Source organism: Muntiacus reevesi, chromosome 1 (assembly GCF_963930625.1).
Source record: "Muntiacus reevesi chromosome 1, mMunRee1.1, whole genome shotgun sequence".
Lineage (NCBI taxonomy): Eukaryota > Metazoa > Chordata > Mammalia > Artiodactyla > Cervidae > Muntiacus > Muntiacus reevesi.
Window position 1 is genome coordinate 52,277,757 of NC_089249.1, and position 21,789 is coordinate 52,299,545.

The 21,789-nt window shown below is 54.1% G+C and overlaps 1 protein-coding gene across 8 annotated transcripts in view; it reads left to right on the top strand.

Moving 5' to 3' along the window:
• Nucleotides 1-21,789, top strand: part of CACNA1C (calcium voltage-gated channel subunit alpha1 C) — a 390,058-nt gene that overhangs the window by 264,298 nt on the left and 103,971 nt on the right. For 7 of the 8 annotated variants that reach the window (XM_065943172.1, XM_065943187.1, XM_065943201.1 and 4 more), the window contains exons 7-9: nucleotides 927-1,123; nucleotides 7,329-7,432; nucleotides 13,779-13,951. In XM_065943172.1, coding sequence (XP_065799244.1) covers nucleotides 927-1,123; nucleotides 7,329-7,432; nucleotides 13,779-13,951 — 474 coding nt within the window. The remainder of the gene's footprint in view (nucleotides 1-926; nucleotides 1,124-7,328; nucleotides 7,433-13,778; nucleotides 13,952-21,789) is intronic. The other variant, XM_065943180.1, reaches the window with a different exon arrangement.

Sequence of the window (21,789 nt, forward strand, 5' to 3'; positions counted from 1 at the left end):
GAGCTCAGACTGGGGCTCTATGACAACTTAGACTGGTGGTATGGGGTGGGAGGTGGGAGGGAGGTTCAAGAGAGAGGGGACACATGTATGCCTGTGGCTGATTCATGTTGATACATGGCAGAAAACATTGCAATATTATAAATCAATTATCCTTCAGTTAAAAATAAATAAAATTTTTAAAAAACACACTGGGCAGGTGGGATGAATTGGGAGATTGGGAATGATTGACATGTACACTATTAATACTATGTATATAGTAGATAACTAATGAGAACTTAGTGCTCTGTGGTGACGTATATGGGAAGGAATCCACAAAAGGGGATTTATGTATACATATGGCTGATTCTCTTTGCTATATAGCAGAAATTAACACAGCAGTGTAAAGCAACTATACTCTAATAAAAATTGTTGGGTTGGCCAAAAAGTTCCACAATATCCTACGGAAAAACCTGAGGGAATTTTCTGGCCTACACAATAATTTTTTTAAAAATCCCACAATGCCCTTGCTCTGAACTCCGGCATTCCCGCAGAAATGTCTGCAGATACTTGAGCACCAAAAGCAGAAGTCAAGGCCTCCTCCTCTGCGTTCCAGGATCTTTTTACTCAGAGTGGTCGCCTCATAGTCATATTTTTTCTTGGCCGTTTGACGGGCAGCCTCTCCTCTGTCTTTGAAGTCAATCCAGGTTAAATACAGTTTTACAACACTCAGCTGAAAGCGCTGACCTTCTGAATTGACGGCAGCCTGAATGAGCACCTAGCACCGTGTGTGTTTGCTTGTGTTTGGAGCGTTGGTGTGACTGTGCTCTGCGCTGTCACCGCTGGGTCCTTTACCATCCCACCCACTGTTTTTCTAACTTCTCTCTTCTTTCTCTGCCCATCCCTCTCCCCCACCCCCGCCTCCTTATCTCTTCCCCTGGCCACTTGAGATGTCCCAGCAGAAGACGACCCCTCGCCCTGTGCCCTGGAGACGGGCCACGGACGGCAGTGCCAGAACGGCACGGTGTGCAAGCCAGGCTGGGACGGACCCAAACACGGCATCACCAACTTCGACAACTTCGCCTTCGCCATGCTCACTGTGTTCCAGTGCATCACCATGGAGGGCTGGACCGACGTCCTCTACTGGGTACGTGCTGGGGCGGGCAGGGCGGACAGCCTCCGCCTTCCAGGGCCGCACAGTCACACGCACGCCAGGAGGAGTGAGGACCTTGATTTCTTCCAGGTCTTGCCTGAGAAACAAAGCCCATGAGCCTCCCTCTGCTCACCAGCCCAAGAAAAGTGTCACCTCTCATTTGTCCTCCACAGTGGCAAGCGCTGGCATACAGCCCAGTGGGGCTACGGCCAACCCGACACAAGGGTCCTCTTGTAGGGCTTCTCCCGCCCCGTACATGTCCTGCCCATGTCCCCAAGGGAGTGGGAGGGCACACGTTCAATTTCTAGGGCTAAAGAGAAAACTCAGGCCTGGTCGCCAGAGAGGAAAGCATTTTTATTGAATTGTGCAGCATCGCGGCATTCTATTGTGTTTTACCTCTCGTGTTTGATCTTCCCTCATTATATCAGATAGTCCATCAGACAAACGCATAACCAGCCTCTTCACTGCTGACAGAATGCTCTGCTGGTCATATGATGCGTATTCAGAAATGTCACTTCTCAAGTGCCAACCAATCAGCAGTAAATTTCCTTTTACCTTAAAGATGCCCTTTTATCAGCCAGTAGCCAACATGACTTTGCCAGCATCCGAGCTGTCAAGGGGCAGGTTTTCATGCGGCCTGCCCCACAGGCAAACACACCATATTTGATCTGTCTTCATCCTGGCAGTTAAGTCCATTATTTACAAAAACCCCAGAAAATGTCATTCTTTGTAGGATCTCTTACTTCCACATGAGAACTGACTTGCCAGAGCCCAGCACTGCACTTCAGCGTTTGGGCGGAAAATGCTTGTTGTCGGGCTTGAGAATACCATCGTGCCCAGAGTTTTGCAAATAATCAAGTGGATTTGGCTGCCCTGAAAACAGTCTAAGAGGCTGTTTGGGGAGGAAGGGATGCCAGGCTGCCAGGCTGGGAAGAACCAGAGCCAGGAGAGGTGTCCACCCCCGCCACGGACCAGGAGGAGGAGTTCTGGAACCTCTCAGAGATGCTCTGCACATTCTGGGCATTGTGGCTGCTAAACTGTTTTCAACAATTCAGAAGCCCGCTTCTCCCAGTTTCTGGGGGCAGATTGAGACCCTGCACTGCCATGAAACGTGCACTTCTCTTCATAGAACCAATTTAAACTTGCCCACGTGCCTTGAACCCCACCAATGATATTCAGTGTTCCCTGCTTGATAGGGGGTGCCTGGCGTCCTCAGGATTCAGACACAATTACATCCAACTCAGAGCAGGGAAACCAGCTAGACTGCACTTAACAATGGTGGTGCTGTGGGAGCCTGGTAGAGTGGTCATGCAGCGACACTCTCAGAAAAGACACAGGTCTAATCACCTCTCCCTCCAACCGAGATGAACATTGGCACACCTCTCCCAGGCTCATGCTCAGTAAGAACTTGGCTTTGAATAATTTGTGAGACAAAGGGAGATGAGCTTACTCTATCCGGGCAAGTTTAATTTCTTTTAGCAAAGCAGATAGAATTCAAAAGTGGCCCTAAGGAGTCCTTCTACCTTGGGTGGGTCCCTCTGGCCAGCCAAAGACAGAGACGTCCTCTGCCAACGGGCATCACAGGACAGGTGGTCGTGTGGGACTGGGCTCCAGGGCCTCATCGTACGAGCTCCAAACCCAGGCCCTACGTTGCCATGGAAACACCTCCCATGGCATCAAATTGAGGGCAGGACGGCAGTGGGTGGGTGGGTGGGGGTGGGGGAATAGGTATAATTTACTTTACTGATGGCCTGATGTATTTTTGTGATCCTCCTTCATCCCTCCCTCCCGCTTTCCACCCCCCCAGCCAGATGTGGTCCAAGGAGGTGCTGTCACAGTGACAGCCAGAGTGGGGGTTGAGAGGAGCTCGCCCGGCAACCAGCAATTTTCAACAGCTGTGTTGTGCTTTCCCCCTCTTCCCCCTCCAGTGGGGGGAGGTGGTGATGAGCTCGGGCAGGGCATGGCAGTGTCAGAGGTGGGGACAGACCCCAGCCCTGTCAGCCTTCCCCTGACCCTCCCAGCACTTTCCTAAGTGACCGGGCTGTGTGTGCATGTGTGTCTGTGTGCGGGCACACATGTGCATGTGTGTGCACCTATACACACACACACACACACATACACACACACACACACACATACACACACACCCCTGAAGATGAAAGGGAACCTCCTGGTGGGTGTTTTGAGGGAGGCCCCTCCTAGCCCAGAGCGCCTGCCTGCTCGCTCTCCTCTGCTTCTGTACCCTCTCTGGTTGCTCCTCCTTCCTCTCCTCAGGCTCCTTCTCCAAAAACCCACAGGCTCTCACACTCCTCTTTGCTTTCCTATAAAACATGGAGCTCTCTGAGCAGAGAAGGGCCCGTTCCCCCACCCAGTGGAGCCGAGTGTCAGATGCCGAGGGTCGGCCGGGGGACAGACGCCGAGGGTCCGGCCGGGGGACAGACGCCGAGGGTCGGTCGGGGGACAGACGCCGAGGGTCCAGTCAGGGGACAGACACTGAGGGCCCAGCCCCAGCCTCTGCAGGAGCTCCCAGAGGTCCCCACGCCCTGTGTCCTTGGAGTGGGGGCCACAGGGCATCTGCAGGGAGGCATGAGTGTCCCATGAGCCCCAAGCAGGGCTCCGAGCAGGATTTCAGGCACCCTGCACTTCAGGAATCTCAGTGCCTCAGCAACTGTCCATGATGGGGACTCTGTTGACCTCTGCCCATGATGCCCTCTGCCCGGGCCCCCAGACTCTGCTTCCCATGTGACACAGGACAGCCATCTGGCCTGTGTCCTGGCCTCACTTCCTCCACCAGCGTTCCTCCCCTCCCACTTCCTGACACCTCCTGTTTTCCCCAGTTGGTTTCTCCCTGACCAGTTCTTCTGCTGATTTTTAAGAATTAGAGATTCAGCTTAAAACTAAAATTAAAAGGATTCCCTCATGAGAAATCACAAAAAGGAAAGATGTGTCTTTGGGAGCTTCTGCCTCCATTTGGCTCCAGCAGGAACGAAAGCATAAGGTTTTAACTTTGCACAAGTCAGTTGTCAGCTCCACACTGACATGTGTGGACACACTGGAAGGACATTCCTCACATACATGCACTCACACACATACATGCACACACATACACACATATGCACGTGTGTGTGTGTGCATACACACACTTATATGCTCACACATGCACACACATATATCCATAGATACACACTCACGCATGCATGCACATATGCAGACACGTATGTATACATACACGCGCGAGTGCACGTGCACACACATACATGTACGCACCATGGCCACTGATCGCTGGCCTCAGCGCTGCTGAAATATCCCTGGTTTATGAGGAAGGTCTTTTGCCTCCAAGCAGGTGGCATTGGGTGTTTGACCCCATTCTCTCCCGTTCCATCTCCACCTCTTCTCCCTGCCTTAAAGGTGTCCAGCGAGCAGAGCTGGGGAGTTGAGCTCTACCAATGACAGAGAGCCACCCAGGGTGAAAAGTGGAGAAGAATCCTTGTCACCCAGAGACAGCACCTGGCTCTAACAGGGATGAGGTAGAGAAGGTGTCGGGGTCCCCAGTACCCCCAGCCCTGAACCCCGAGTCTGCCCTAGGTTGGGCATTACTGCTTAGCACCCACGCAGCTTTAAACAGAGAATCAGTTACCTAAACAATACACTCCTGGTTTATAAACATATTAAGAAGGGGAATTCTCATCTCTCAAAGCTATAATTTGTTTACTTATTAGGTTTTGTTTTATTCATTTTGCTGGCATTAGGCAAGTTCTTATTACTCGGTAATTCAATTGAACACACATTTAGTGAGCATTTACAGGGCCCCCAGGCCTGCGCTCGAGGAGTCTGGGTCTAATTGGAGAGACGTGGACACAGAGAAATGTGGCTCCCACTCAGGACCCCGCGAGAGCAGGGAGGGCTTCCCGGAGGAGGTGGGGTTTCACTGGCCCGTCAGTTTCACTGAGTGGGGAGCAAGAGGGAAGGAAAAGCCAGCTTTACACCAGTTTGGAGACTGGACAGAATCATGCTCTGGGCTCCTCACACATCCAAGAGCCAGCCCAGCCCCCTGTGGCCTCACCAAGTACCAAAGGCCCACCTGGGACAGCAAGGTCCACGGGCCTCCACTCCACGCCACACTCAGTGCAGGGTCCCGGCCGAGTCCCGGAGAAGCTGGTTCTGTCGGCCTCTGGGAGTGGTGGGCCTGCACCAGATCCCACACCACCTGGGCATTCCTGGTGCCCAAGCGGGCACAGAGGGGCAGGAGGGGTCAGGTGAGATGGTCCCCCGACTTGCTGCTCCCCCAGTGACCTGTGGGTGGACCCCGTGTCCCACAGACAAGGTGACACAGGGCAGGGTTTCACCCCGCCCACCGATAACAGTCCCTGTAATGCACTTACGATTTTAAAGGCTGCACCTCCCACCTGTGATGACAGGTGACAGCCTCCCACGCCCTCCAAACTGCCCAGCCCTTGGGGACCGCAATGCCTTGGAGGGGGCACCAGACCTGAAAGGTCCCTGGAGTCAGCTGGGGTGGAGAGAGGCCCCCAGAAGATGGGGCTGGAGTCAACAGTCCTCCTGTGTTTTCTTCCTGGGGAAACATGATGTTGGATTTGAAGGTTGGAGGTGTGGTTCCCTCCAGGAATTAGATGTGGGGGGAGGAGAGGCATGTGTTTCAGCAAAGCCTGGTTACTGGTGAGGTCCTGGCTGAGGGGCTGCAGGTGGTGGACGCCGGGGGCCTCTCTGCATGCCCACCCAAAAGGGCCCCAGAGAACAGCTGGTTTTAGTGTCTGAGCAGACCTGTCCTTTTTCACCTCTAAGTAAGGGTGTCAGCAATCTGGGTCATTCTTTAAAATACGGCTGTATTTATTCTTCTCTCCTGAATAGCTCCACGCAGGCTAACTGAAGCCATCCATCTCCTGCTCCCGCACTGCCCTACTTCAGGGCCGCCCGCACGTGTGTTGGCACCCAGGCCGCCCCAGAGCGGGGGGCCCAGAGCTAAGGTGGGGGTGCGAGAGGATGCAGAGAGTCACAGCCTCTGTCCTGTCCTTGCTTTGAAGGCTGGGCTATGGACCAGCGGATCTCAAGCCTAAGACATATCAGATGCACCCAGGGCTTGTGAGAACCTGGGACGTCAGGCGCCCCCAGTGTGGGTGTAAGGCCGAGGGTTCCAAACTAGGCCCCAGGTGCCCAGGGAGGGTGATATTGCTGGCCCTGAGACCTCCCCTGGAGAACCACAGATGCGGGTCGTTCGGGAAGCCTGTGCCCTGTGGGATTTTGGAACCCCAGTGGTGTAAACCTCCCATGGGATCTCCGTTGGCCCATGTTTGCTAGAGCTGCTCCCTGAGTACCAACCCCGAACCACCGTCCTCCCGGCCCATGGCCTGTGAAGCCATTGACACAGCGTGGTCAGCACTCATCCACCCAGGCCCCTGGGTCACTCCCTGAGGAAGGCGTCTCCCCATGCGACCCCAAAGCTGCCACCCCCTCTTGTCTACGAGAGCTGAGGCCAGGGTGCCGGCCACACTGACCACATAAACCCAAGTGAGCGGAAACCATCTCCTAGGGAAAAAAGCACCTTGGAGGTGACCCAGCTTCTTAGACGAGTGAATAGAAAATATTGGAGGGAAATTCTGTTCTCCCGAAAATAAAAGGGCAGAGACAGCCGAGCGAGATCCCCACCCACCCGGAGGCAGAGCCGCCAAGGTCCTTCCCGCTCAGGTCAAGGTCACCGGGTGTTAGAGTCAAGGTGGCGCTGGGCGACAGTGGTTTCCCCCGAATCTCTGCTCCTCCCTCCCGGCCTCTGCTCCTCCGTCTTGGCCTCCCTGCCTCCTCGCTGTGAATTCACTCCTGCTTCTCTCTCTCCTCACTGTCCTTGGTCTTTCCAGATGCAGGACGCTATGGGCTACGAGTTACCCTGGGTGTATTTTGTCAGTCTGGTCATCTTCGGATCCTTCTTCGTTCTAAATCTGGTTCTTGGTGTGTTGAGCGGGTAAGCTGAGTGTTTCTGTGTCCTCGTCACGACGCAGCTGAGCAAGGCCCCAGGCCCCGTGTACCTGTCACCAGGCCCAGGAGAACAGAAACTGTCTCACTTCAGCCGCACGTGCGGACCGCTGGCTGGGCAGGCCACTTGGCCTCTGGTGACCCGGAGGCCCAGGGTGGCAGGCCGTGCTCGGCTGCTCCCAGAGCTGCACTAACTCTGACCCCATTCTTCCAGGTCAATGATGCCGTGGGAAGGGACTGGCCCTGGATCTATTTTGTCACATTAATCATCATAGGTTCATTCTTTGTTCTTAACTTGGTTCTCGGTGTCCTTAGCGGGTAAGCAGGACCAAGCAAGAAGGTCTCAACTTTTCCATTTACCTTGTTTTACTCTTTCTGCTCTTCCTGGCTCTATTCTTCTGGCTCTGATGAACCTGGGAAATGGGCTAGCCCGGGAGCCTTAAAGTGAATGTCCTTGGCCTGGCTGGACAGAGGTCAGAGGCACAGGGAAGAGCCCCCCTGGTTTGGGCTACAGTGAGAGGTACCCGGGCCCACCTGTCTCCTACCAGCCCTGCCCATGCCAGGCTGGACCGTCCAGGTGGGCAGGATGCTTCTTCGGGGACCTCGGGAGCATCTGGGCCCCTTGGTTTGGCAGAGGAATTGGAGGAAGATTTGTGGGCTGTCTGCTCTGGCCCTCGTAGCAGCCTAGCAGACGGGTACCTGGGCTATCTCTGTCCAGCCTCCGTCCAGGATCACTGGCAGTGAAGACTCAGGCCCTCTTTACCCATGCTGACTGGGCCAGGAGTTTGAGCTAAAATGCGAATAATCCAAACAGACCAAGATTCCCCTTCTCCTTGGCTCTGATCGCAGCCTGGGCTGCCCCTGTCTGTGTCTGCCTTGGGAAGGAAAAGCACTCGGCTGTTTAAAGTTCCCGATTACAGGAGGACAGAGGAGACTGAGCATGTTTTCCTTCAACTTTTTCTGCTCAGCTCCAAGTAGGAAGCCCTCCTAATTTTGGCCTCGATACAGATAAAGTTAAAAAGTGGTCAAGGCAGCAGGTGGCGGGGCCCAAGGAGCCCTGGGCAGCCACCCCTGCCCCACAGCCCCACTGGACATCTCCTCGGTCCCCTTTCTTCTTTCCAAGCCCAAGCCAGCCACGCCAAGGCCACCCCTGAAGGCTCCCGTGACTCTCTGCTCCTGCAACACGTGGGGGAGGGGCCGCTGCTTCACAGCCTTTCCTCCGTCTCTGGGGATGTGTGTGTCGGGGAGAGTCGGCCAAGGAGGAGGACATCCCCCGTCTCCTGCCACAGTCCAAGGCCCCATAGGAGTGTCAGGGTCAGCCCTGGAAGTGGGGAAGGGACAGGGTCCACCCTGACCTCACCCCTCCCCAACAGGAGGGCCATCAGAGGCCCCATCTCCCTGGCCACACGGGGGGGAGCAGCACCCTCCATCAGTGTGACAGCGATGCACAGGACAGTGGGTGCCCATGTCAGCTGCCTGGAGGGTGGAAGGGTTTCCATTTTGTGTCCAACACAAGAAAATGGCCTGTTTATAGGGGGTCGTCAGGGAGAGGGTTGGAAAAATCAAACTCGTCACCTCTCAGGGCAGAAATGTGGCTGCTCCAGCGCTGGCCTCCCTGGAGGCAGGAGGTTCTTAAATGTTGCTCACCCAGCTGACAAAGTGGGGATCGTGACCCCAGCCCCTCGGTCGCTGTGATGGCAGCATGTGGTCGTTTACGTCAGTGCCTCGGCGGGCAGCAGGCGCTCAGCAGCGGCGCCATCCCTACGGCAGTGCTGTCCCCACAGGGCTGGCTGTTGGCTTGGTGCTGTCGGAGCTGGACAACTGAGCAGCTCATCCCAGGTTAGACGTGCTGCCCTCTGCTTCCAGGGATGAGGGAAGGGCCCCTGAGGAGCCATGGGGCTTGTAGGGGTCCCCTCGCTGGTCAGTGTCTGCACGGCCCTGCCCTGCTCCCATCTTCCCATCACTGCCCGCAGATGAATGTTGAGTGAGCTGGGCCTGTGACATACCAGCTTCTCAACCTTGATAAACGTGGCTCCACATCCTCCCCCAGAGATTAGGAGCAGGTCTGAGCAGTGAAGTTCCCCTGGAAATCTGCAGTGGAGGCTGAGGCATTGACCACGAAGCCCCCTCAAGCAGGGGTCTGCCTGGTCGTGCTCGGCCCCCTGAGGGGTACTCCTCCCCAGAGGTCAGAGCAGAGTCAGATGGTGGCAGTGCTGGGGGCAGGCAGAGTGGTCTTAAAGGATGGGTCTCAGCCCAGCTGAGTCTGAGTGGGTGGGCGGGTCCACGGAATTCTAGAACCCAGATTCGCTCCCCTCCTGGGAGCTCAGCCCTCGATCGGTCTCCCCAGACCCCTCCCCACCCCAGCCGCCCAACACTGCTGCACCTCCAAAGCTTCCTAGGTCCCAGACACCCGCTTTGCCTGGACGCAGAGTGTCTGCAGGCGAGCAGCTCCCCTTTCTGGCTCAGCCAGGGGGCTAGCTGCCCAAGGAGAAGCCCAGAACCAGGCTGCTGTTGACTGAGCACATGCGGCAGTGACCCCGTCTTGACCAGTCAGGACAGCGCTGTGGTATTTCCCCCACCACTCCCCCGGGATCACAACCTTATGCTCGCTTGCCCTGTGGCCAACCTTCTGGAATACTTGGAAATGTCCAGGGGCTCACCGCGAAGCCCCTTCTCGAGTCAGTGTCTGTTGTGAGGAGTTCGTCGGCATGCTTTGGGCTTGGCGTCCTTGGTGGATCTGCTCACGTGCTGCCCACGCTGCCCCGAGAGCTGATGCAGAACACATGTCCACTCCACAGAGAAGAAAAATGAGGTTTATATGTGGAAACCTCCCCAGTTCTCACAGGTGGGGCCTGGAGGATCAGGATTAAACCCCCACATGTGGACCCACGACCTTTGCTCCTATCCCCCACACTCCACTGTCTCCAAGCCCATCAGCCTCGTTAGTCCCATGACTCCAAATTATGGCCAAGATGCATGGGGGAGAGGTCACCTGTGGGCAGATGGGGGGGCCCAGACTGAGGACCAGGGGTCCTGGAGGAAGCTGGAGAATCCCTGCCCTGAGGGCCTCAGGTGGTCCTGAGCTGGGGGCCAGCAGCTGGTAAATGTAACAGCCCTTGAAGGAGAACAGAGCTCCCCACATGCAGCACTGTCATCTCAAAGTGTTTGGAGCTGGTGGCTGGGACCCTGCGTCCGTCAATTAAGGGTATTGTCCTTTCAGAGCCCAGCAGGGTAACTCATCCTTATATATTCCTCCCTGCAGTCATGGAAGAAGGGCTCAGGGTGCTTGGGGTCTCCCGCTCAGGAAGGCAGGAGAGCAACTATGGAAAGCCTCCATTTTAAGCGTGGAAGTCAGAGATTTTGGTCACTGGAGGGTTGGGCATCCTTTGTCTGGAAACCTATTCCTGCTGAGGCCAGATGGATCCATGTAGCTATCCATCTTGGTGGATCTTTTCAAAATGCTTCCACGTTTGTTGCCTGTTGACCCTCACAAGTCTCGGAACCTCCAGAAATCTCAACTCCCGCCCATTAGAACAGTGATCGCGACCACAAGATTCTGGAAACTGTGCTAGAAGTTGCAATCGAGTGAAAGTCACTGGACCCTGGATTCTGGTCACTTTCTGGTTTTAAGTTGTTGCAAATAGAGAAGACACATGTCTTCAGGTGATAAGGGGCATGGGATCTCTTAGACGGTGGGCGCCCAGTTCTCGTTCTCCCTGGAGATGAGGCAGAGGGCCTGAGGGCACAACGGGCATGTTGTAACATGGAAACAGCCCTGACCACCAGCCACAGTTAAGACCCACGTCAAGAAGCAACAGAAGTGCCGGACAAGCTGCCTCGCAACTGGAGTAGGGGCGATGCTCACGACTCCCGACAGGGTTAGTCCAACACTGAATTCATGAACACTGAACTCTGTTCTTTGGGGGAAATAGCGGGTTAGGTTCCTGTGAGCCTCTGGACACAGCCTTGTCATCAGGACACAAGTTGTTGCGTATGTGCATCTATGTGAAGGCATCTTGTTTAAGGCATAGTATTGGTTCGTTCACACCGCACTCTCAGCCCACAGCTTATAACTCAGGCCTGGATGGAGCTCGTCAGACACTTGAACATTCCCCGGAGGCACCTCCCAGCCCTCGAGCACATAGGGTCATAGACCGCACAGCAGCTTCATGCTTCGAGGCCGTTTAATCAGAAAAATCACCAACAAAAAGTATAAAATGTGGGAGACATGGCATCAAATGGGCTGTAAAAAGGCCCTCGTTTGCAGTGTGAGCTGCACCCAGAAGGTGGCAGCCCCTTGTCTCACCTCGACCGGGATCATGACCCCAGATCCTGCCTTCCTGCATGTCTGCAGTGACCACAAAGCCTCGCCATGGATGGCATGACTAATAAGGCTTAGGGAGGAGACAGGTCTGCAGATGCAGAGTCCGTGGGTGATGAGGAACTGCTACACCGGTCATCACGGGGCCTGGAGCCCCAGCCATGGCACCAACAGACCTTCCACATGCACCACTGGGAGTTGTGCAAACCGCACACCCAGGATGGGCTCTCCAGCACATCTGTGGCTTCAGCCACTGCCGGCACAGGACGTGCCCCTGCCTTCAGACAGACACCCCATGACTGACACAGCAGTGTGAGATGTCAGAAAGGAGATGAAGAGACAGGCGCTTCCGCCCTGCAGGTCCCCTATAGCGTGGGGCCTGGAGGGGGAGCCCCTGCCCCTCCATGCGCCCTAAACCCCATGAGGACCTGACCGTACTGCTTCTCTTCACTCCCCTCACCCCCAGGAAACCTCATTTCCTCGTCTCCTGGGGGTGTCTGTGTGATTCCCAGGGGTCTCGGATATGGATGGCAAGCTTCCAATCTGCGGAGCAGATGTCACCATGCATGACTGGGTCAGCTCCCAGCTCCAGGAGGAGGAGAACCTTAGCTATTCAGTCCCCTGCACCCCAAGCCCGCTGCACAAGGAACAGAGCTCCCAAAGGTGGGGGGTGGGGTGGGAGGATGATCAAGGGGGCCTGGAGTTGGAGTCTTGGAGGGGCGCTCTGTGAAGTGACTCCAGGCAGCGAGCCCACAAGCCCAAGAGGAGTGGTGGGTGCGGAGGGCTGGGGCCTCTCTCCAGTCCCCTTCCCATCGGCAGGAGCTAAGGCCTCCCTCCACGTGGTCAGCGGGCAGCCCAGCTCCTTTTTCCCCCAGGAAGGTAGGGGAGGTGCCGGGCAGCTGGCAGGAAGCCCAGGAAGAGCAAGTTCAATCAGACTGGAATTGGATTCAATCAGAGTGAAGGAGAACATCCCGTCCCAATCAGAGCATCATCACAGCAGCAGTTGGCAAGAACTCAGAGCCCACATCTCCCAACGGAAATGTCCCCAGACCGTCCCGGCTCTACCCCTCATGGTAAAGAGTGAAAGCTGAGCTCCGGCAGTGAATGCAGACCCTGGACAGTGGGTGTGGGGGCTCCGGAGCTGAGTTGTCCTGCCCCCTGGCTCACCTGTGTGTCCTACCTTCCACAACACCCGCCTGTGGAGTGTCTGCTCCTGCAGAATCCCTTCAGGTGGACTCTGCAGCCTCCCACCCTGACCTGTGCCTCCCCCACTAAGGGAAGGAGGAGTCGTGTCTCTAGGAAGAAGCTGAAATGCCCAGTTGCGTCCACACATACCCCAGGGGTCCTGAGTACCACAGACTGAGGCATGCACGGCTATTTATTTAGAAAAGGCACAGACTTGCTTCAAGAGTGAGACCCAGCCTCCTTGACCCCCTTCTTGGCCACCAGCCCCTCCTGGCTCAGAAAGTGAATTCAAAATCAGAGAGAAAATAAGGACAGAGTCACAGAAAACAGGAAAGAAGTAGACACTCTCCAAAATTCTTTAATAGGTCCTTCTTCCAGCAAATCCCAACCCAATTTTAGCTTCTACTCATTATTGCTTGAGACTGAATGCCCCATTTAACTTTTATATCGTCTTGACTTTATGCATTTTCCCATTCTGATTAGATTTCTTTTTTAACCCAAAGGGCAGCCACAGGACATTTTCTTGTGTTTGGAACCCTCTTTTGTCTCCTTCATGTGAGAAAGAACTTTCTCTAGATTAGAAACCCTCCAGGCTTGCTGAACCAGCAGAACATGCACTAGAAATGAGAAGGGGTGGAGAGGTGAGCTCTCCTGGGCCTCACCTCAGTGACTATACCAGCCCACGTATAACATGGGCTCTTTGAGGGGCAGAGCCCTGATTTGTAACATCTGACGATTTCTGTAGTATAAACACCCCACCAGGGCCAACCTTGAGCCCCTGAGGAAGCACCTGGGTTGGCAGAGCCGGTGGAGTGGGTTGGGGGAGGCTTCAGCTAGACTCCAGCTCCTCGTTTCCCGGGGCTGTAGTGGGGGTCCCCACTGGCTACTGTTTAGAAGGCCTTTCAGGTCATTGGGGGACGTCTGTCATGAGAGGCAGCTTGCAATCACAGCCCAAAAAGAGGGGACATGGGTTTGGTCTATCTGCTGCTCATGTCCCAGGTGAGGATGCCCCACCCAGCCATTTTATGAGAGCAGATCAGACCTGGGACGGGGTCCATGCAAGTGGGGGCTGGCGGTGGGCTTCCTGTGCGATGCAGCTAACCCTTTGTTCCTCTTGCCCCCTCTCTCCCGCACTGCCCGCTTGGCATCTCTCACCAGAGAGTTCTCCAAAGAGCGAGAGAAGGCCAAGGCCCGGGGCGACTTCCAGAAGCTGCGAGAGAAGCAGCAGCTGGAGGAGGACCTGAAGGGCTACCTGGACTGGATCACGCAGGCCGAGGACATCGACCCCGAGAATGAGGACGAGGGCCTGGACGAGGAGAAGCCCCGAAACAGTGAGCGGCCTCCCGCAAGGGGCTGGGGGCTGGGCCCAGGAGGGGGTGCTTGGGGAGCAGAGGCCGCCCACCCCTGCCTCGCAGGTGCATCCTTCTCGGCGCTCAGAAGTCAGTCCCGCAGGTGCAGCAGAGCCTCCCGGTCCTGCTGGAGCCTCTGGTCCGGAGACACTTTGCTTGGTGGGGTTCTTTGTTTTCAATCCGACCTCCTCCTCCCAGCCCGGCTCCCTGGGCGGAGGGGCGGGCATCCTGCTCTGGGCTTGTTCAAAAGGGATCAGCTCCACCTCCACCACCTGGAAAGGGTCCCCCTGCCCCTTTCCGAGCACCACTGTGCTCTCTCAGGGAAAAGAGCCAAAGGCTTCCCTCGAGGAGGTTCGATTCAAAGCTCCAGGGAGGTGCTAAACGGGAAGGTTGAGGAAACCCCAAGGAATTTGGCAGAACAGCATCAGGTTTCAGAAATGGAGCCCAGTCCCTCTCTCTGGGGTTTCCCATGGCGGATTGTTGGCCAGGCTTTTGCTGGGATGGTAATGAGAGTGATGGATGGTATTGACTCGCAAGTGTCGAGGAGATGATGAATCGCAGAAATTCAGGCTCGTGGAACATGCCCAGTGGTTCTGAAATGTGGGCTGTGGACCAGCAGCACCAGCGTCACTGGGGGACTTGCTAGAAATGCAGGCTCCAGACGCCTCCTCAGATCTGGTGGCTCCAGGGTGGGGCTCTGTGCTCTGTTCAGCCCCCAGTACCTGGGTTGTGGGGTGAACGTGGCCCTAACTGCCCTGTGTCTCCTCTGACCTCCATCTCTCTGACCCCGACCATGCTTTCCTCCTGTGGGTGTCCTTCCGTCATGTTTCACACATTTGAATAAGGTTGTTTCTGGCCAAGGAATCCATAAGGTTAAACAGCTTGCTGCGTGGGTCAGGCAGGTAAGGGTGGAGAACCAAAGAGGCTTGGGGGCCGGGAGGGAGAAGGGAGACCCGCTGGGCTCTGGGGACCGATGGGGAGGCAGGGTGTCCATCACTGCATCCTTCCGGAGGCCAGGAAGGCACAGGACACGTGTGTGCACGTGTATCCCGACACGGTGTGTGGATACCCTGGCCGTGTGTGTGGGCGTACATTGTGCTGGCTGTGTCCACGCTTCCCGGCTGGTTTCTGGCTGTTCCTGCTTGTTGGTGCCTGAGCTCTCGGTGGCAATCCGGGAAGAGAGGTGGGTGGAGGGAGAGGGCATAGGACACTCCCTCATCTCAGACGCAGGTGGAACACATCCTCCAACAATGCCCTTTCTAGTGACTCTGCTCAAGGTACAAACACAGAATTAGAACATGCCCTGCCAGGGGCTGGTAACAACATGATTCAACAACCCAAGGAGGACTTCACGCTCTGCTGGGAGTTCAGCAGGCTGGGAGGCTGAAGGCCTGGGATGGATTAGAACAGGGAGCAGCGACGCAGCCAAGGGTCTTCCTGGAAGATGCCCAGCAGTCTTGCTGACGGATCATGGACGAGGGGGTGGTCCCGGGTGCCGAGCAGTGCGTGAATGAGTGAGCTGGCCTGGGAGCCAAGGGGACCCCTGCCACCAAGCACAGGAGTCGGCTCTGGGCCCCAGTCTGCTCCCTGGTCAGGACGGTGCTCAGTTCACAACGGATGGTGGGAGTGGATTTCTTGCATGTTCATAGGGACATGTGTGTCTGCAGCCCACCCAACACTGCGTGGCCGTCCAGAGACGCAGTGATCACCTCTCCTCCAAGGATGAGTATGCTGCCCCCTGTCCTGCCCAGACAGGGGAGTCTCTGCTGCTGGAGCAGATCGAGTGCACAAGACCCCCACCCCCATTTCTGACCCAGCTTTGGGGAGCACACGATGAACCGCCCACCCTGGTGGACAGTCTCTCTCAGGACCCTCATGAACCCAAATACGGATGAGCTCAGCCTGAAAGCTGCTGCCCCTCCCCCAGGCTCTTTCCTCGGGGCCTGGGTCTGCTTCTGTCTTCAGCCTTGTCCCAGAAGGAGGACAGTACAGGGCCTGCCTGCTTCCATCATGGAGGTGGTGGTGGGGCAGTCCGGGGGTTGGGGCGCCAGGGAATGAGCATCTTAAAAAGCAAGACAAAGGGTGGAATAGAAACATGTGAGGAACTGAACGTGCGATGCCTGGGGCTGGAGCCAGAAAGTTCATCCGGAGGTGGGGGCTTCAGGAAAGTCCGATCAAGAGCCGAGTGGACAAGACTGGGTTGTTAAGGAGCTGGCCACCTAATGGATTTGAAGAAAAGGCAGGCCCGTGCTCAGAAATTATATTCTGATCTTCAGAACTTCATAGTTTGCCCTTTGAAGCAAATACAAGGGGAGAGATGCTACTATATGTTTCCATCAAAGTAGCTGAAATTTGCCTTTGAAATTGCTAAAAGATTATAGTACAGTGTATCTGCCAGTTCTCTTCAGCTCAAAGACTAACTAGTCTTTTCAGAAAAAGGGTAAAAGATATTGTCAGTCTTGACCAGTGGCTCTGGCCGCTTCTGCCTTCACCCTAGCCAGGAACCCCAGCAGCATTTAGGAGATGCCAGGTGTCTGACAATGGTGATACAGCGTGACTCCAGCCAGGAAACTGCTCAGTGACACGTTATTGCCTGGTGGCTGAGCACACCCACGAGGAGCCCAGGTATACATTTGTGGAGGAAAAGCTATGGATACCACTGAGGTCGTAGAAGGAGTAGGGTTAGGGAAGGCAACAGAGAGAAAGTGCATTGTTTGAGGTGTTTCTCTTAGTAATCAGAGTCAATAAGGTGGCCAGTAAATTATATAAAAAATACGTTACAATATTCTGAGCTCATTCATCCTCCCTCCCACCCATCCATCCATCTCCAGATTAAAGGTCCGCTCTGTGCCACATGCTGCTTCAGACCCTGGGGACACAGCCTTCATGGGACCGGAATCCTTCTCTTCTTTCTTTCTCCTCCTCAAGATCAAAAATGCATGGATTAATTATTTGTGCATGTGGGAATCTCTCTTTCACGCTGTTCAGACCATTTAAATGCAGCCCCAGCCCTCGAAGACAGACATTAGTGAGATGAGCGTGGAAAAGACAGACAGACCGTGGAATCGAACGACCGAGTTTCCACACAGACAAACCGATTAAATATGTATTCCGTGTATTCAGCGCTGCTCCCGGGAGCCCCTCTTCAGTCCCCGTGAAGCAGCAGAGCCGCGTGGCTTCCACCTGCCCTGCCAAGTCTGGATCGTGTATTGTTGAAACACAGAGATTGGAGGGCCTCCAGGAGCAGAGGCTGCCTTCAGAAGGGCCCAGTGGGGCTCAAAAACAGGGAGCTGAACATTACTGGTCCACACTGTACGTGTGTCCAGGGCACGGGCATCATCATTTGAGCTTTTTTTACATTTCGATGAAAACAAATGGTGTGTTCCTTGGACGTACTCGTTCTCACGGCCGCCGCACACCTGGAATGATGAGAAAGAGTTCTGGTCAGACGGCCAGAGGGATACTAGCAAAGGTTTTTCTCCTCGACTCCCTTCTTACTCTGGCCCCTAAGTGCCCGTGTTAGAGGCCGTCCTAACCCTGCACCCCGCGGGGAGAGCAGACGCCTCTCCGGCCCGGCGCCTTTAGCCAGTTCTAACTCTGCCTTAGGGCTGTGGGGGGACACTCACTCGGCCGGTGAGGCAAGGCATCAGGCACAAGCTGAGCCCCGCAGTGAGCACCAGCATCCGATCCCTGGGCCGCGCGGTGAGGCTGATTCATGGATCCTTCCAGGCAGCTGCGAACGACTCCCCTGGGCGGGTGCTGGGGGCCCATCTTCTCGTGTGCAGAACCACACTCAGGAATCTGGTCAGAACAAGGACATGGGCAGGGGTGTCTCCAAGGGCAGCCCATGAGCCATGGAGCAGTCTGGCTGCTCTGCTGTCGGGCCCAGTCTGGGAGCGGCAGAGAGGCCCCTGGGGGCCTCGTCGAGTGTACGGTGAGAGCACGCCGTTCTCAGAGTATGGCCCCAAGAGGACAGTGTTCCATGAAGGTCATCCAGGGAGGTGGGGGACAGTAGACTGTCCTGTTTCCAACGACATCCCAGGTGGTAGCAGGGCAAGAAAGAAAGCCGCTTCCCAAAATTCATAAAAGTATACATCCTTTGTAATTTAGATGTGATTCATGTGAGTCCATCCGACTGACCGAACTCACTCCCAGCAAAGAGGTCTGCAGGGGACTTCCACTGGACAGAGCTTTGATGAAAGGTTTATCCTCTCAAAAGATATACATTTCAGTTTTCATAAGGTTCTTCAGTGTTAGGGGTTTTTAACAAAAAATAAGGACATTAAGATATTTTTCAATATCTAGTCACAGGAGCCATTGATGGTCACTAAATTCGTATTCTAAAACTGACTTGATAAGCATAATGTTGGTTTTGACACACAGCCCCGAAGTCGTGCTCAGGGGGCCTCAGAATGTGCCGGGTACAGGCACACACACCCCCCAAGTTTAGAGGTCAAGAGAAAACAAAAACGCAGGCCAGAAGCTTGTAAGCAATGGTTCCGGCTGCACCGAAACTAGTCTGTGCCTCTACTCGGGGGTGAGATAATAGATCCGCTCTCAACAGCTGGCTGATGAGGTGAAAAGCCCTCATTATATGCTTGACAGGCCAGTTTTAAGGGGGAAAGCTTTTGTTTACCTTCTCAATTCCAAGCTTCAAATCAGCCAGTCAACTCTTACATCTCATGTCAGTGACTCATGAGATAGGATAACGATATCCAGCATCAGGTCAGTCACTGTGTCAACAAAATTCTCTGAAAATAAAAGCATGTATACACACACACACACATACACACACCAGGGGTACACACACACATCAGGCGCATGGATATACACACACGTCCCCACACCACAGACACAGGCAAGAAGAAACTGAGGACCCTTTCTCGACAGGGACATTCAGAATTAGTCTCATTGTATTTGCTGATATTCAACACTTGCTCCAGCTACGACGAGAAGCTTGGTGGGTCGTTTGCTGTGCCCCAGCAGACACAAAGAGAAAGATCGAGCTTCCACCTGGGAGCAGGGGGCACATCTTCTTGGTGCGGAAAGTCAGGCCAGCAGTGAGGGTCCTGGCCCTCTTGCCCTCGGCTCCCTCCGCCCTTCTGCAGTGATTGGGCAGCTGACCGTCAGGCGGGATATCCAAGGTTTTCACCAGAGGGCACCAGGCTTCAGTTAGACTTGTAGAGCTTCTTCTTGAGCCTCTTAAGTGGTATAAAATCATTTCCATTAGTTGTAGCTGCCACTACTCCCCTTACTGGATGGATTCTATCAATTTAAGTTGTCCCTTGATTAGATCAGAAATGTGAACACAACCAGCTCTCACCTGACTGGAGGCTGGAGCTTACAGTCTGCACAGTTGTGGTGGTGTGTTGTGTTGTAGACTGAACAGGAGTTGAGACCCACAGGTCACCAGACTCCCAGGTCCTGCCCGGTGGCTGATGGGCACTTTGCCCATCTAGGTTTCTTTGTCTGTAAAAGGGGGGAGTCAGATCAGTTCAGTTCGGTTCAGTCACTCAGTCGTGTCCGACTCCTTGCAACCCCATGAACTGCAGCACGCCAGGCCTCCCTGTCCATCACCAACTCCCAGAGTCCACCCAAACCCATGTCCGTTGAGTCGGTGATGCCATCCAACCATCTCATCCTCTGTTGTCCGCTTCTCCTCCTGTCCTCAATCTTTTCCAGCACCGGGGTCTTTTCAAATGAGTCAGCTCTTCACATCAGGTGGCCACAGTATTAGAGTTTCAGCTTCAACATCAATCCTACCAATGAACACCCAGAACTGATCTCCTTTAGGATGGACTGGTTGGATCTCCTTGCAGTCCAAGGGACTCTCAAGAGTCTTCTCCAACGCCACAGTTCAAAAGCATCAATTCTTCAGTGCTCAGCTTACTTTATAGTCCAACTCTCACATCCGTACATGACCCCTGGAAAAACCATAGCCTTGACTAGACAGACCTTTGTTGACAAAGTAATGCCTCTGCTTTTTAATATGCTGTCTAGGTTGGTCATAACTTTCCTTCCAAGGAGTAAGCGTCTTTTAATTTCATGGCTGCAGTTACCATCTGCAGTGATTTTGGAGCCCAGAAAAATAAAGTCAAGCCACTGTTTCTACTGTTTCCCCATCTATTTGCCATGAAGTGATGGGACTGGATGCCATAATCTTAGTTTTCTGAATGTTGAGCTTTAAGCCAACTTTTTCACTCTCCTCTTTCACTTTCATCAAGAGGTTGTTTAGTTCTTCTTCACTTTCTACCATAAGGGTGGTGTCATCTGCATTTCTGAGGTTATTGATATTTGTCTCGGCAATCTTAATTCCAGCTTCTGCTTCCTCCAGCCCAGCGTTCCTCATGATGTACTCTGCATTTAAGTTAAATAAGCAGGGTGACAATATACAGCCTTGACATACTCCTTTTCCTATTTGGAATCAGTCTGTTGTTCCATGTCCAGTTCTAACTGTTGCTTTGTGACCTGCATACAGGTTTCTCAAGAGGCAGATCAGGTGGTCTGGTATTCCCATCTCTTTCAGAATTTTCCAGAGTTTACTATGATCCACGCAGTCAAAGGCTTTGGCATAGTCAACAAAACAGAAATAGATGTTTTTCTGGATCTCTCTTGCTTTTTCAATGCTCCAATGGATGTTGGCAATTTGATCTCTTGTTCCTCTGCCTTTTCTAAAACCAGCTTGAACATCTGGAAGTTCACGGTTCATGTATTGCTGAAACCTGGCTTGGAGAATTTTGAGCATTACTTTACTAGCGTGTGACATAAGTGTATTTGTATGGTAGTTTGAGCATTCTTTGGCATTGCCTTTCTTTGGGATTGGAATGAAAACTGACCTTTTCCAGTCCTGTGGCCACTGCTGAGTTTTCCAAATTTTCTGGCATATTGAGTGCAGCACTTTCACAGCATCATCTTTTAGGATTTGAAATAGTTCAACTGGAATTCCATCACCTCCACTAGCTTTGTTTGTAGTGATGCTTCCTAAGTCCCGCTTGACTTCACATTCCAGAATGTCTGGCTCTAGGTGAGTGATCACAGACCCGTTCCAGGATCAGGTGTGGTTTCTGTGGCTTGAGGCTGACACATGTCAGCTTTAGCCTTGGGAGTTTAGACAAACCTCCAGTCCATCAGACCCCAGAGGACTTCAGATTGATTTCAGATTCCTGAAATTTGCTCTGGATCTCCCATAGGATTCCCCTGAACCCTGGAAGCAAGCTGATTCTTCCAAAGATCTTCCTGGTGCCTGGCATCCTCTGTCCCCCCTCACCTGGAGAACCCAGCTCCACCATCTTCCTTACGAACGCCCCACTCTGAGCCCTCCTCGGGCACTGCTCCCCTTCCACCCTTCCCCCTCCTCTCCTTATCCCCCTTTTTGACCCCAGGTGCCTGCTCTATGCCTGCCTGGTGACAGTGATGTACACAACCTGTTATACCTGTCTATCCATCTTCCCCCCTGCTGGGCTGCGCACCTGTAGTGAGAGGGGAGGTTCACATCCCCAGAAATGTCACAGAGCCTGGCGGATCAACCAGCAGTGAATATGGAAAAGGGGTGGGAGGCCTGGAAATCTGTGGAAGTCCACCATTGGGAACAGGTGACCCGGAGCCGCCTTGTCACTGTGTCAGGCTAAAACCAGACAGGACCAGATATCTGGCCCCGCAGAGGCCACAGAATGATTCAGACACACCAATTAATTTGTCATCTTCCGTTTCTTGTCTGTCTACACTTCTCTCTGACTTCTGCAAGAGAACGGACCTCCTCAATGTTTTTCTTCATGTACCAACCGCTTCTCCCCTTTCTTCTTCAAATACATTCAGAGAAG